The sequence below is a fragment of the Haliotis cracherodii genome, unplaced genomic scaffold (genome assembly GCF_022045235.1).
Source record: "Haliotis cracherodii isolate W230 unplaced genomic scaffold, xgHalCrac1.p SCAF_37, whole genome shotgun sequence".
NCBI classification, from domain to species: Eukaryota; Metazoa; Mollusca; class Gastropoda; order Lepetellida; family Haliotidae; genus Haliotis; species Haliotis cracherodii.
This window is the reverse complement of record NW_027266294.1, coordinates 1,497,974-1,514,275: the sequence shown is the minus strand read 5'-3', so window position 1 is coordinate 1,514,275 and position 16,302 is coordinate 1,497,974. Positions and strand designations below refer to the sequence as shown.

General features: G+C 38.2%; 1 protein-coding gene across 3 annotated transcripts; it reads right to left on the bottom strand.

Annotated features, from left to right (window-relative positions):
* Positions 1-8,349: 8,349 nt before the first annotated feature.
* On the bottom strand, positions 8,350-16,055 carry LOC139477903 (protein eiger-like). 3 transcript variants are annotated; one of them, XM_071260338.1, is made up of 8 exons: positions 15,567-16,055; positions 13,672-13,789; positions 13,276-13,292; positions 12,841-12,946; positions 12,195-12,263; positions 11,526-11,656; positions 10,253-10,400; positions 8,350-9,774 (listed from the first exon to the last, which is right to left on the bottom strand). In XM_071260338.1, the coding sequence occupies exons 1-8, from the start codon at positions 15,951-15,953 to the stop codon at positions 9,632-9,634; spliced, it is 1,119 nt and encodes a 372-aa protein (XP_071116439.1). In that variant the 5' UTR covers positions 15,954-16,055; the 3' UTR covers positions 8,350-9,631. The 3 variants fall into 3 exon arrangements, with proteins under 3 accessions (XP_071116439.1, XP_071116440.1, XP_071116441.1); XM_071260339.1 differs by having other exon boundaries at positions 12,841-12,940; XM_071260340.1 differs by lacking the exon at positions 12,195-12,263.
* Positions 16,056-16,302: the final 247 nt, after the last annotated feature.

Genomic DNA, 16,302 nt, shown 5'->3' with positions numbered 1-16,302 from the left:
GTTATATTCTTACTCTATGACAAACTGCCTTTGTAAGTAATGAATTCAGTGGATCTGTATACCGATCACGTTTACAGATATTGAATGTCTATTTGTGAAGTTTGTGCATGGATATTAAATAAATCACTTAATTATCATTAGACGAATCATTGCACGTGTCGTTGTGGGGAGTGTGAAGGGGTACTCGGGTGTATAGTCCACGGAACGCAGCTACGTTTAGTGCCTTTACTGAAGATACACCACATGTAGTCCTGAAGGACATGTTTGCGCATTATCAATATAAACTGAAAAATGCATTTTACTGAAAACTGCTTTGACCTGTTAAATCGAATATTGGTGATTGAAATACTGACATGAACTGATAAAAATGTCAACAATATATTTGATATGTTCTCGAAATAAAAAAGCTAAATGTGCCACACCGTACACATTATAATCCGTATGTAGTCCATGTGTATTTTGGTTTCACAGAGCTGGATAAATGGATTTTCATAAACTAACAACTTAACCACACATGATGATACCCAAGCCATCAAAAACGCATAATCAGCAAATATTCAAATGTTCTGATAAGCAACGTCAATATATATCACCATCCATCAATTAAAGCATTTGTCAGTAGGCCAATAGGACTGTGACTATCTCGGTTACACAGCCCTTGGTATAACAAGGTGGGCGGGACACGCCAACAGGCCCGGTCACGTTTATAAATCAAATAAACGAGTTTAGAATAAGATGATTTCATTACACTGGAATTTGGCATTAAAATCAGCTTCATTGTCAACAAAATGAGGTGCGCACAATAATCTCGCAAACAATACCCTACTTAAATTCGAAATTCATACAAATTAACTTGGCGCAATCAAAATAAATATTTGAAGCAAACATTTCAAACCTCCACTGACAATTAAAAACTTATATAAAATAAAACTTAAAGCATTGACTGGAAAATTAGATTTCGCGTTATTTGTTCTTAAATAGTTTTATAAAGCAGAACAGCCGTTGACGGAGGGGTGGTTTCAAAGTACGACATCGGAACGAAACGTCATTTATATACCAATGCTCCTAAGTATTGTCGCCCCGAGGTATATGCGTCTCAGTATAGGGGTGATATTAATTATGAGCATTGGTATATTTAAAAGGTGGACGCGAAACCAAGGTTCCGAAACTGGATCCCAGTTGGAAAATCCCAGACAAGAGCCACACAGATATTCATGACAAACATACATAAATAAAGATGATGAAAATGATGAACCCTGCTTCTGAGAACAAATATATCAATAGTTTTAGTTTTGCGAAGACAGAAAAATCCAAGAACCTACCTTTTGAGCTCTCAGTTTCGAACAGCCATAACATGCTCTAAATATTTCGATATATGCGGAACTTTATAATATCGTTAGGAAAGTCCAGAACAGTTCTGATTGGCTGGTGACGTCACTGTTCCGTTTCAAGGTGGGAATAACATGCGTTCGGCTTTTCCCAGAGCTATGAATAGATCGGGATTACCAGATATCTATAAAATTGCCTGACGTAGCATCGGAAATACTTTTCCCAGAAGATTTAATCATTCCTGAGACGCAGGAGGAGCGGAGAAGGTAGGACAAGTTTGTCTCTGAAAATATTATTTCTAGCGGTTCGATACATGTATTTCACTGATATCAAAAGTGCTGATTCAGGGAAACAGTAAACTCGCTATGTACACTGTGGCTATCGTTTTTACTAAATTTTAAAACATTTAAAAAATATTTGTAAAATATCTTAAATATTGTGAATATAGTGTGTCTAGTATTTTTTCAGTTTTTCGTGTACAATATGCATACAACTTTATTGATGTGTGTATTATGACATGTTAGATGTGGCATTACATTTTATATGAGGCTGAATAGTTTTTGAAATAGTTTTGTGTGTAGTTGGCATGTGTTCCTGATCAAGACACGCCCACATCAAACAATGGAGTTTGTGAACAAGGAATGATGAGTAATTAGTTTTGACTTCAATCTCATGTGTGATAAATGTTATAACGACGATACCTGCACATGCCAGATCGTAAGATATACGTTCAGGTGTAGATGCATACCTCTATGTAACACGTGTGACGTAAAAGATTATATACGGATTGAAATATCTAGGGTGCTTTTTTGCCATCCCATTTTGACCTCTTATAATCTTCTTGTAAATCTGTACATGAGGTTAAAGTGGTTCACGGGGTCACTCACGGCAGGGGTGTTTGTAACATCTCAGCAATAACCGTATTTCTTGTACAAGCACAATTACCTTCATCCCAACCCAAACCCCAGACGTATAGCACAACCGTAAAGAGGGTCTGATTCTTCTGAAGCTCAGTCACTCTACATATAGAGACCAGCCACCACACGAGCCACGCCCATGTCGACAGGCTGTATATCAACTGTAGTGTGTCGCCACAAGGTGCGCGACGAGGTCTATGCCTGCTATATATAGACCTCACAATAATACAGGGGCATAGTTCATCTTATCTGACAATTTGTATCAGCTATTGCTTCTATTTTACGTCCACCCTCTTCTGTACTTGTGTATACGTGGCCCTGCTGTTTGTGTTGACACACAGTCAGTGTTTAGCTCAGGTCTCCAAGCTGCGCTGGGATACATCTGCCAGACCGTCTAGTCATTCTAGGCTGGGGCCGTCGCTATCTGAACACCCCTCAATGTCACATGGGTCATGTGACGTCATCACCACCCGTCAGCTGGGTCACGAGGTCTGGTGCTCTACTCATGACCCACCTGTCTGTTGACGGTTGAAGGTCGTCGTCATGCCGCCAGCTCACGGTGTGTGCGTTTCAATGGTTGCAGTGTTACTAACTGTGAGAATTGACTTCACAATAGAGTTCCGAGAAAATTACTGAAAGTGTTTTCTCCCTGGGCATTTAGAAGGTTGGGAGATTTCGCGTTAATACATGCATAAAATCGTGGTGTGTCGACTTGTACTTTCTCCTCTCCCTCACACAGTCTCATGTACACGACACCTCAGTTCAGGAAACACTTAACGCAACAACCTTTCTGTAAAGTACACAACTAAAGTAACAGTTTATACTTTCATACTGCTGTATGTATTGTACACAACCAAAGTAACAGTTCATACCTTCATACTGCTGTATGTACTGTACACAACTAAAGTAACAGTTTATACCTTCATACTGCTGTATGTACTGTACACAACCAAAGTAACAGTTCATACCTTCATACTGGTGTATGTACTGTACACAGCTAAAGTAACAGTTCATACCTTCATACTGCTGTATGTACTGTACACAACTAAAGTAACAGTTCATACCTTCATAATACTGTATGTACTGTACACAACTAAAGTAACAGTTCATACCTTCATAATACTGTATGTACTGTACACAACCAAAGTAACAGTTCATACCTTCATACTGCTGTATGTACCGTACACAGCTAAAGTAACAGTTCATACCTTCATACTGCTGTATGTACTGTACACAACCAAAGTAACAGTTCATACCTTCTTACTGCTGTATGTACTGTACACAACCAAAGTAACAGTTCATACCTTCATACTGCTGTATGTACTGTACACAGCTAAAGTAACAGTTTATACCTTCATACTGCTGTATGTACTGTACACAACCAAAGTAACAGTTCATACCTTCATTCTGCTGTATGTACTGTACACAGCTAAAGTAACAGTTCATACCTTCATACTGCTGTATGTACTGTACACAGCTAAAGTAACAGTTCATACCTTCATACTGCTGTATGTATTGTACACAACCAAAGTAACAGTTCATACCTTCATACTGTTGTATGTACTGTACACAACCAAAGTAACAGTTTATACCTTCATACTCCTGTATGTACTGTACACAACTAAAGTAACAGTTCATACCTTCATAATACTGTATGTATTGTACACAACTATAGTAACAGTTCATACCTTCATACTGCTGTATGTACTGTACACAACTAAAGTAACAGTTTATACTTTCATACTGCTGTATGTATTGTACACAACCAAAGTAACAGTTTATACCTTCATACTGCTGTATGTACTGTACACAACTATAGTAACAGTTCATACCTTCATACTGCTGTATGTACTGTACACAACCAAAGTAACAGTTCATACCTTCATACTGCTGTATGTACTGTACACAACTAAAGTAACAGTTCATACCTTCATAATACTGTATGTATTGTACACAACTAAAGTAACAGTTTATACCTTCATACTGCTGTATGTACTGTACACAACTAAAGTAACAGTTCATACCTTCATAATACTGTATGTATTGTACACAACTATAGTAACAGTTCATACCTTCATACTGCTGTATGTACTGTACACAACCAAAGTAACAGTTCATACCTTCATACTGCTGTATGTACTGTACACAACTCTAGTAACAGTTCATACCTTCATACTGCTGTATGTACTGTACACAACTAAAGTAACAGTTTATACTTTCATACTGCTGTATGTATTGTACACAACTATAGTAACAGTTCATACCTTCATACTGCTGTATGTATTGTACACAACAAAAGTAACAGTTCATACCTTCATACTGCTGTATGTACTGTACATAACTATAGTAACAGTTTATACCTTCATACTGCTGTATGTATTGTACACAACTAAAGTAACAGTTCATACCTTCATACTGCTGTATGTACTGTACACAACTCTAGTAACAGTTCATACCTTCATACTGCTGTATGTACTGTACACAACAAAAGTAACAGTTCATACCTTCATACTGCTGTATGTACTGTACATAACTATAGTAACAGTTTATACCTTCATACTGCTGTATGTACTGTACACAACTAAAGTAACAGTTCATACCTTCATACTGCTGTATGTACTGTACACAACTCTAGTAACAGTTCATACCTTCATACTGCTGTATGTACTGTACACAACTCTAGTAACAGTTCATACCTTCATACTGCTGTATGTACTGTACACAACCAAAGTAACAGTTCATACCTTCATACTGCTGTATGTACTGTACACAACTAAAGTAACAGTTCATACCTTCATAATACTGTATGTATTGTACACAACTAAAGTAACAGTTTATACCTTCATACTGCTGTATGTACTGTACACAACTAAAGTAACAGTTCATACCTTCATAATACTGTATGTATTGTACACAACTATAGTAACAGTTCATACCTTCATACTGCTGTATGTACTGTACACAACCAAAGTAACAGTTCATACCTTCATACTGCTGTATGTACTGTACACAACTCTAGTAACAGTTCATACCTTCATACTGCTGTATGTACTGTACACAACTAAAGTAACAGTTTATACTTTCATACTGCTGTATGTACTGTACACAGCTAAAGTAACAGTTCATACCTTCATACTGCTGTATGCACTGTACGCAACTTGATACACTTCATATCCTGACGTTTCCAACAAGAACACATTTCGTGAACGATGTTTATACCTTTTTTTACATACTTTCTGAAAGTAAACAAGGGTGTGCCACTAACGTTGCTATATCCACCACTACACATTTTGACTCATAATAATACCTACATGGAATATTTCTTAAGAAACATAAATGAGATTAAAAAAGTTCATTTCATTACCACATTGATTAACATGCAAGGAAATAATAATAGTCACTTCAATATACTACACCTATTCCGTCACACCCCACACAAGATGATGGTCAGTGTATGGAACTGGACAGACTCCTGTTGAGATGGGCTCATTACAGAAGATCAAGTCTAGTGTACCCCCACAGGTGTGGGTTGGTTTGCTGATATACTGGGCGAATGTAAACTGCTCCATGAGGTTGGATAGTGCATTGTTGTTCACGGACAGGCTGGTACATATTGAAGTCCCCAGTGATAACAATCCTACACTGATTGAGTTTTTGGCATTTAAAGGAGAATTCATAAATTTCTAAAAGTTCAACTTGTTGCAATTTCCAAAAAAATTAAATAGCAAAAGGCACCAGTTGAGCATGTACCTGACAGACTTGCAAAGTGAAAATAAAAAGAACGGTTTATGAGTTATGCTCCGGAAACGAACCCTACCCTCACAGAGCCTAAGTCCATCTCGTTGCCATGGAAACGTAAAAAAATAAAAAATTCTTAAATGTCTAAATAGCAAAAGGCACCAGTTCAGCATGTACCTGACAAACCTGCAAGGTTTCATGAACAATTTTTGAACGGTTTATGAGTTATGCTCCGGAAACGAACCCTACCCTCACAGAACCTAAGTCCATCTTGTTGCCATGGAAACGTAAAAAATATAAAAAATTAAAATTTATAAATAGCAAAAGGCACCAGTTCAGTATGTATACTTGACAGACCTGCAAAGTTATGCTCCGGAAACGAAACTTCGTTGGGCTGAGGATAATTATTTGTTAGGAAACATTACTTTTCGGAATATCAAATGGTCCCCATACTCCTACTCCGTTAGACTACCCTCCAGCAGCCCCCTCTGTCAGCGTTGTATGACATGTATTCACATAATGTTCACCACTACGTTACCTTAACCAATGGATAATAGACAATGGTAATTCTCTGGCGTTGTATGACATGTATTCACATAATGTTCACCACTACATTACCTTGCTCAATGGATAATAGAGACTGATAATTCTCTGCGTTGTATGACATGTATTCACATAATGTTCACCACTACATTACCTTGCTCAATGGATAATAGAGACTGGTAATTCTCTGCATTGTATGACATGTATTCACATAATGTTCACCACTACGTTACCTTAACCAATGGATAATAGACAATGGTAATTCTCTGGCGTTGTATGACATGTATTCACATAATGTTCACCACTACATTACCTTGCTCAATGGATAATAGAGACTGATAATTCTCTGCATTGTATGACATGTATTCACATAATGTTCACCACTACATTACCTTAACCAATGGATAATAGAGACTGGTAATTCTCTGCATTGTATGACATGTATTCACATAATGTTCACCACTACATTACCTTAACCAATGGATAATAGAGACTGGTAATTCTCTGGCGTTGTATGACATGTATTCACATAATGTTCACCACTACATTACCTTAACCAATGGATGATAGAGACTGGTAATTCTCTGGCGTTGTATGACATGTATTCACATAATGTTCACCACTACATTACCTTGCTCAATGGATAATAGAGACTGGTAATTCTCTGCATTGTATGACATGTATTCACATAATGTTCACCACTACATTACCTTAACCAATGGATAATAGAGACTGGTAATTCTCTGGCGTTGTATGACATGTATTCACATAATGTTCACCACTACATTACCTTAACCAATGGATGATAGAGACTGGTAATTCTCTGGCGTTGTATGACATGTATTCACATAATGTTCACCACTACATTACCTTAACCAATGGATATTAGAGACTGATAATTCCCTGGCATTGTATGACATGTATTCACATAATGTTCACCAGTACATTACCTTGCCCAATGGATAAAATAGAGACTGGTAATTCCCTGGCATTGTATGGCATGTATTCACATAATGTTCACCACTACATTACCTTGCCCAATGGATGATAGAGACTGGTAATTCTCTGCGTTGTATGAAATGTATTCACATAATCTTCACCACTACATTATCTTAACCAATGGATACTAGAGACTGGTAATTCCCTGGCGTTGTATGACATGTATTCACATAATGTTCACCACTACATTACCTTGCTCAATGGATCATAGAGACTGGTAATTCCCTGGCGTTGTATGACATGTATTCACATAATGTTCACCACAACATTACCTTGCCCAATGGATAAAAGAGACTGATAATTCTCTGTAGTTGACGTTTTATATACTATGTTGAACATTAATACACCAACATGGGTGTCTTCTTGATATACAAGGACATAATTAAATAGTGCAATCAGTGTAATATTTCGGTGTATAGAAGATATGTCGCGCAGCTTGTTGTGTCAGTCATCACATCGATTGACCTGGAAACCTTGATTCATCTGTGTCGAGATAAGATAAATGCTACTTATCAAGTCAGGCCAAGTAGTAATGTTTTGTCTCATTGGTTGAGGTCGGAAACAATCAAGTTTTTCCAAGTTGTCCTTCAGTCAAAAAAACTGATTGTAATTATTCAGATAAAAATAATATGTATTCCATAAATACACAATATATTCACACGTTCGCACACGCACACGCACACGCACACGCACACATACACACATACACACTCACACTCAGGCACACACTCACACACATACACACACGCACACGCACACGCGCACGCACACACACACACACACACACACACACACACACGTCTACATAACAATAAACGAAGTACAATTTTCTTAGGTTTTATTAATAACAAAATATTTACAACAAAAACATTAGAGATGTATAGCCGACAGCTTCCTTCCCTAACTCCCCAGACAAGCACACGGCACTACACTATACCAACAGGGAGAGACAACACGCCATGACCATACTGTATTTGTCCATACTTGAGAGGAGAATAGTCGGTATTTTCATTTACATATTTACATAAAACTGTATACTGTTGCCAAGTGCCTTGTATGAACTCGGGACGATGATCCCTTTTAAAGTCTGACTCACAATTCAATATTTCAGAACTCCCGCCAAATGACTGTATGATATATGTACCTCCTCTGATATATGTATTAACAATGACTGTATGACATATGCACCTACTCTGATATATGTATTAACAATGACTGTATGACAGTTCTATGAAAATACTGACACGTCAATAAGCATTAGGTCAGGCATGACTATCTACAAGTATGCACATCAATATCATTCTTAGAGTCAGTTCACAGTGAACATCGTTAGAATAGTAAGTGTTCAATGCATTATGTAAGCGAGAAGTTACTTATATATTATACCGACAGTAGTACTGGTTAGTCCCTGGCGTTGACGTTTCATGGTTAATTAATTATTAGAAAATCATGTCAATGTGATTTTACATACAAGATGGATGTGAAGCTTGACGTGGAGAATGTCGGGTATATCACTCGTTCTACCTCTGTTTGTGGTTATCTTAGGGACGGGTGTACCACACTGAGTGACAAAGTGCACGTTATGACATTAATGAAAACAGTACAAAGTGTATGTTTTCCTTTAAGGTAGAACGAGAACGTCAAGATGGAGTAGAACTGTTGCATCACTCGTTTTATGAGTTGCTATGCAACATGCACGAGCCCTTATCAGCCTCTGTTGCTGCAGGGATGGGTGAGGTAATTACATCATTTAGAGTATATGTGCAATATAAATGCCTGAAGCAGGAATGAGTGTCAGTTAATCCACTGCTCGTCTACTGTGTGGAGGGATTGAATGTCAGGAGGGAGGAACCAGGAACACCTCAAACACTATGAGCGGAATGTACACAATGATACGAAGTCATGTTTAATGTATATACAGAGATTCTGAAATGTGACAACTATATACACGAATGATTGTTATATTTACAATGCAGATGGAATTGGCACGGTCAGTACAGATGGTGATGATGATGATGATGATGATGATGATGATGATGATGATGATGATGATTAAGATGACGCTCAAATGATTCTACAGTTCAATGCACACAGCGGGGTTCTGGCTAAGATCGGGATTTCTTCTTCTTTGACCCCGGAAGTAGTTGCACCAGACCAAAGAATGTAGAGTCGGCTGAGAGGTCAAGGACGGTGTTATCATAAAGGAGATCCACCGATATCTTGTCCCCCTTTTCCAGATATGTCACACCTGGAATATTTACAAAAAAATCAAATTCATTATTGAATTATTATTTGAAATGTTTTGTAAAAGAGTCGGGACAAACAAAATGGCTGCATATCTTCGCATATAGTTTATGCACTCTGCATGATTAATATCTCACGCGACACGAATACTAACAATAAATATATCCCAATGTCTTCCCAAGTCATTATCAATGATATCATGCTGTGAGATAAGTGTACAGATGTGTGTGTAACATCCTGTGGAGGGAGGCCTTTTTGTGCTGAGACTTTGGTCAGGATATTTACGGTAACACTGCGTTAAAACACAGCATTGTTTTTCTAAGAAAGGGGGAGCCGATACACTTTTCTGCAAACAGAACATGACATGACTTCTTGTAAACCCAGTGGCAAAATGGTACTGTCCAGTATTTTCTTGAAAATAGATATTATTCTGGAAAATTCAAAACTCCAAAAAGCAAATTGTAGCTCGTTGATGGTGTTACCTGAATTGCTACAAGTCCGGTACTTGGAGTTGTAGGTCTTCCCTGCCGTCATGTTGATATAGTCGACGCCCTCCATACACTTGAACAGACGCTGGTCGTTCTTCATAATGGCTTGACTCTGTTTCAGCTTACTGTCGTAAAACAGAATCTGGAAACAAACAAAATATTTTAATGTCTTTTTATTTTTTAAGTTTATTAATAAACGGCATTGTGTCTTCGCAAATACACACATGTAAAACTGTAAATATTGTATAACACTAAGTGGTTGTGCCATCTTTAAGTTAAGTAGAGACTGCGGGTTAGAAGGCAAGTAACATATATCCGCCAGTATGATCCGCTGGTTTGAATTTAGATGGACATACATCATATTACTTTGAGGAAAAATATGTTTTGGAATAGGTATGTTGTAGTTGATCACAATAATAAATAAAAGCAACAAATCTCTTTACATATTCATAATCTCTTTCAAAAGCAGAGTCCTTTGTACGATTCCGACCATATCACGAGCATGTGTTTGTGAATCACTATCAAATAGTGATGATACCAGTGTTGGCAAAGAGGTGAGCGTATCTTGCACCACGGGTGGCACCCGACACAATAAACAAGCAACCATAAACACCAGTTACTGGCAGTATGTAATTTACTGACAAAATATATTAATAAATATTATTGTTATGTCGATCTAAGACGCTTCTCGCTTCACGGTTCACGAGTTCTAAACCACGTTTTTCATTACTTGTGCGTGTGGTTACAGCAAGAGTGTTACTGATGCAGTAACTGCCTGACGTTACTGTACAGTCAGTCACACGGTGTCTTATGTTACTGGGTGTTACTGCGGCTTTCTATCATTCAACACCTGGCTTGGATGATCATCGAGTGAAGTAGGTATAACCTACCACTCATATCACCAGCAGCTTCGCTCAACTCCTAGATGTCACTGTTTGAAGAAGTTCAGCAAACTCGCAGTGTTCATTGGAGAATATGTCGTTCCACTTGATCATTTGATACAAAACGACTTTGAATGGTGCTTATTAATGTAAATACGAATGTTGTTCCTTGGTATAAACACAATCGCGTGCCCCAATCTACAATTACTGAGTCTTGTTCCGTTGTTTTCCAAATGATGCATGCCTATGTTACACATACGATGTTAATGGACATTTTGAAGTTAGTTTAAAACACTGACACTCCATACTCCACACTCCATACTACACACTCCACACTCCATCTCACACCTGTAACTCTCTCACGTGACACTCACACTAGCACTCACACTGCTATATAACAGGTAAAGGCCGCTCTCCGTGATGGTGAACTTCCCATTCTCGTCCTGCGTAGCTGGCATGTGGATATGGCGGTTCTTCTCTACCCAGTCGGCGGGATGGAAGAACTTCATACTCCCAGCTTTACATGGAGAAAAAAGCATGATATGTTAGAACAAAAACGAAAATGATTTTTAAAGGGAAAAAAACGTAAATTATTCCAGTTTAATTCGGAGACAAAAAGCTACATGGGTCAACACATTGATGGAAAACAAAACTTATTCATGCACGGTGACATTGTTATGAATGCTTACGAAGTAAACATTAAATCTCATCTCATCTCATCCCATCTAACCTTCGGGGTTTATTCATGGAAATACAATGTATATACAAATTTCGTTTCGTTTAGTGGAAAGATATATCAAACTTCAAACATTGAAAGTTATATCGGTGCAACTTTTCTGCAAATTAATGTGCAAATAGAAACATCTGTAAGTATACCCACATAAGTAAAACAACCCGTATCACCATGACATTCCAATGTTTACAAATATCTGCTAGCATTGTCAAGAACAGGATAAAACGATAACAAGCATAGGCCATTGTTTGGTTCATTAACACAACGTAAATGAACAAATGACTTTTACTTTTACATGATGGAGAAGTTAAGAAGAAATTACATTTCATTTCAAGAGTTCGGTTTCTGCAGGCCCGACCGCCCCATTTCGCCACATTAATGCACATTGTATCTGCAACGAAAGGAAATGACTCTACTTCAGACTAATTGTTTACTAATTTGTTTATTTTTATCTAAAAACACACAACTCAATGAATCGCTAAGTGATCCTTCAACACTGTTGTGCGATGAGAGTCCGCGGTCTTCATGACTCATGTATTTATAAAGAAGAGGTTTGCGGGTGGAAATAGGTCGGTCGACGCTACAAAAAGTATTTACATTCGAGTGATATTCATGTCTAGAATATCACAAATGAGGTGTAAATTGTACAAAGGTAACACTCAAGTTGGACAGACTAATCGTGATAAATACACTTGAAGCAACAACACTGTTTGTTGTAAGTCACATCATGTCATGAATATTAAAGAATAAAAAATAAATAGAAAAATAAAAAAAATTAAAAAATAAAAATATTAAAGAATGTCAAGTTGAATGGAGGATATATTTTATGAGAACAGACATATATTGGAGAACTCAGTGTTAATTGCAGACTTAAAAGTTCAATAGAGTTTATCAAATTGGAATAATGAACCAGAATGCAAGACGTTAAAAAACATTAAAGTACAATGGTAATATATAGTCACACTGACCAGTTCCAAATTCCTCTTCCTTTCTGTCTGTCCAGAACTTGGGTGTGTAGTGGGCGGCTCTGATGGACGCCTTAGACCTGGACCTGGACTTGGACTTGGACTTGGACTGTAAAATGACACTCAGTTACTAGTACTTCTTACTGTAGTACTTATGGAGATAGAGCACCTGACACTGTACTGTTAACACGAAACATTAATATGTCTTCAACTTTTAATTTAAGAAGCTCCAAATTTAATAATGAAAGAAAAATATAATTATCAGCGTATTCTGGACATGTTATTATTAACAATCAAAATGTTGATAATAATTGAAGACATATATTTCAGTACAGCAGCAACAGTACCATATTATATAATATAATGATGATGTAATTAATATCGTTTTAACTACTACTATGTCCTCAGACAAGTGTTAGCAAATTATGAAGGACTCACTTTTCCCCGCCGTTTAGCTGACAAGAAAAGAAAAAAAAAACATTAACAGTTATCAATAAAATAAACATTACTGATCAAATAATATAACAAAAAGGCAAATATTGTTTTTTACATTTTGATTAAAATAATGATTATTTTAATAACATTTAAGTTGTCAAACCATCGATGAGAAATTATACTCGTAATATAGATATAAATCAGAAGATTATATGTACTTTAAAAATGTCACGCGACAATTCTGTCAATACACAGCTGACTACAGAGGACTAGTATGACCAGTCGACTGCTCGGTCATTTAACATTGGCTGTATGCCATATGTGTTGAGTTGTTGAGCAGAGATAAAATGTCGAGACGCTCTCTGTCAAACATAGTCTCACAGACAATTAAACACTTACGTTTTCTGGACTTGCGTCGAGGAGCGGCCGTAGTATCTGCCGCACGTGCAACACGATGTAATAGTGGCAAGCCGCCCGCTTCGACGTCATTGGCGTCTGCCTCAACCACGTCGTTGACCTGAAATGGTCATAGACATAGATTCGGTTTAAGTCTGCATGAAGGCTTTAGGCGTGGTCTGTCCACTTTTTCTTGAAGCCACCATCTGGGGACTTTGTACATCAATATGTCTGACTGAAGAGTGTAGCCCCCGCACCTGGTCTCGATGTGAAAACGCAGGGAGTATATTCATGTAATTGTAATCTAAGTATAGATATATCACAGAATACACGACTAAAAGACAGACAGACAGACAGACAGACAGACAGACAGGCATTCATACATGCGTATGCATGTTTGTATGTATGCCTTTGTGTGTAAATGTGCTTGTGTATGTATGTGTGTGTGTGTGTGTGTGCATGTGTATATGTTTATGTGTGTATGTGTGTGATGTGTATAAGTGTGTGTGCGTGTGTGTGTTTATGTGTATGTATGTGTGTGTGTGTGTGTGTGTGTGTGTGTGTGCATGTGTATATGTGTATGTGTATATGTGTGTGATGTGTATAAGTGTGTGTGCGTGTGTGTGTTTATGTGTATGTATATGTGTGTGTGTGTGTGTGTGTGCATGTGTATATGTTTATGTGTGTATGTGTGTGATGTGTATAAGTGTGTGTGCGTGTGTGTGTTTATGTGTATGTATGTGGGTGTGGGTGCCTGTATGTCAGTGTGTGCCTGTGTGTGCATATATGTTTATGGTTGTGTATGTGTGTGTGTCTGTGTGTGCCTGTGTGTGTATATATGTTTATGTGTGTGAAGTGTGTGTGTACTTATTAGTAAGCAGTCATGGTATGAATAAATACACATTTTTCTTAACTCATATCCTAGTTTGTGGGGTAATCGCATCGGTAAAGCTAGCTACATTGTGAGGTATGCCACACATAGACCGATACTGACAGCCTGGTATTTCACATTTGACATCAGTGATCGAAATAGACTTCGGCCCGTAGGCCCGTGGCCGACAGATGTTTTGTCGGGCTGATAGATTTAAATGTTAGCAGGCGATTGCAGTTTATTTAAGTATTTATTGATTTAGCATTATTTGAGTAATGTGGTAAACGTAACTTTCATATTTATAAACTGTAGGATTAGACCTTTCAAATGGTGTATGACATGTAGTCACAAAGATATTTTTCAAACTGATAATTTCCTGATAAATGTAGGCTTCATCTAAAACCACTGAGTCGCTGGGAACACGGTGTGATAGCAGTGGAAGCTTCTGGTTGACTGGTTGTGTTTTGTAATTGATATTGCAAAAGTATGCCTCAGCTAAAATGTTTGGGCCAACATTTTTCTTTTCCACTGGGCCTACAGCTTTTGAAATGTACTGGCCCTTAAGGCTCTCGTGTTACTCTGCTGAGTTTCAGACACTGTTTGACACACATTGCAAACCAGCGTGAGCTACATCGGCCCCACATACTTATGACAACCGACCCTCGGTAATGTTTGTCTACAGTTTGAGTACAGTTTGAGTACAGTCTGCGTACAGTTTGTGTACAGTTTGTGTACATGTTCATCCACACTGTACAGTTGACACCGTACCCCGCTACCAGAGAGCTGCTCTAAGCGTGCTCCTTGACACCAGGAAGTGCACTGGCCTAGCGAGATTTAGTTGCCTGAACAAAAAGTAAGGCTTCGGCTGAACTCGCAAAGAGACACGGTGAAACTAATTCCTGGAAATACGAGCCCAGGGGGACATTATACTCGCCTGAGTTGCCTCCCCTTTGTTGATAAACACAAGATAAACAGAGACAATAAACAGACAGAACATATCGCGAAATGTTTGAGAAATATAACCTACCTGCTGAAAGTGATTTGTCAGTATCTCTTGTGGACTCAAGACATCCTCCTCCTCCTGGTCAACTTTGAGTAGATGTTTTAATGACTGTAATTCTTGTAACAATATTTTATCCTCTGCACTTAAGCCGCAGGTGTTAATCTCTCTAAAGTTTGCACGTGCAGCAACGAGAAGTCCCAGAACAGCAATAAGAAGAGTCAATGGTAGCAGAAAGTTCTGCAACCTGGCGTGGGCACACCTGCACCGACACTGACCGATACTGGACTTACAGACAGGCTGACGTCCATCCCCAGTCACAGGAGACGCAGTCCGGCTAATGGAAGAAGTCTCTGTAGAACTGGGAGACATTTTGACAGTTGCACCAGTATTTGAGCCCACTGGAACCCCCATTGTCAATCAGACATCGAGACCAGCGCTGCTTCGGGAACGGCTGTGTATGACGGTAATATTCCAACTTGTTTGTATATACAGCTGTAAACAGCCTTCCGGGAAACGGCCGTCTTCCGTGGATCGTCGACCCCCAAATATGGAAAAGGGGCGGAGTCACGGAGGTTAATGTAATGCAATCTCATGCAAGTGTAACTTCATATGGGTTACGCATATCAGCTGACAAATCGATCGGAGGTCACAACATCAATGTCAGAAAATTAAAGGTGCATATATACATTCTTGCATCGTGGGTCATTGCGACCTGCTGATGAATAGTAAACATTTTTATATCAATTAATGACAGTAATTA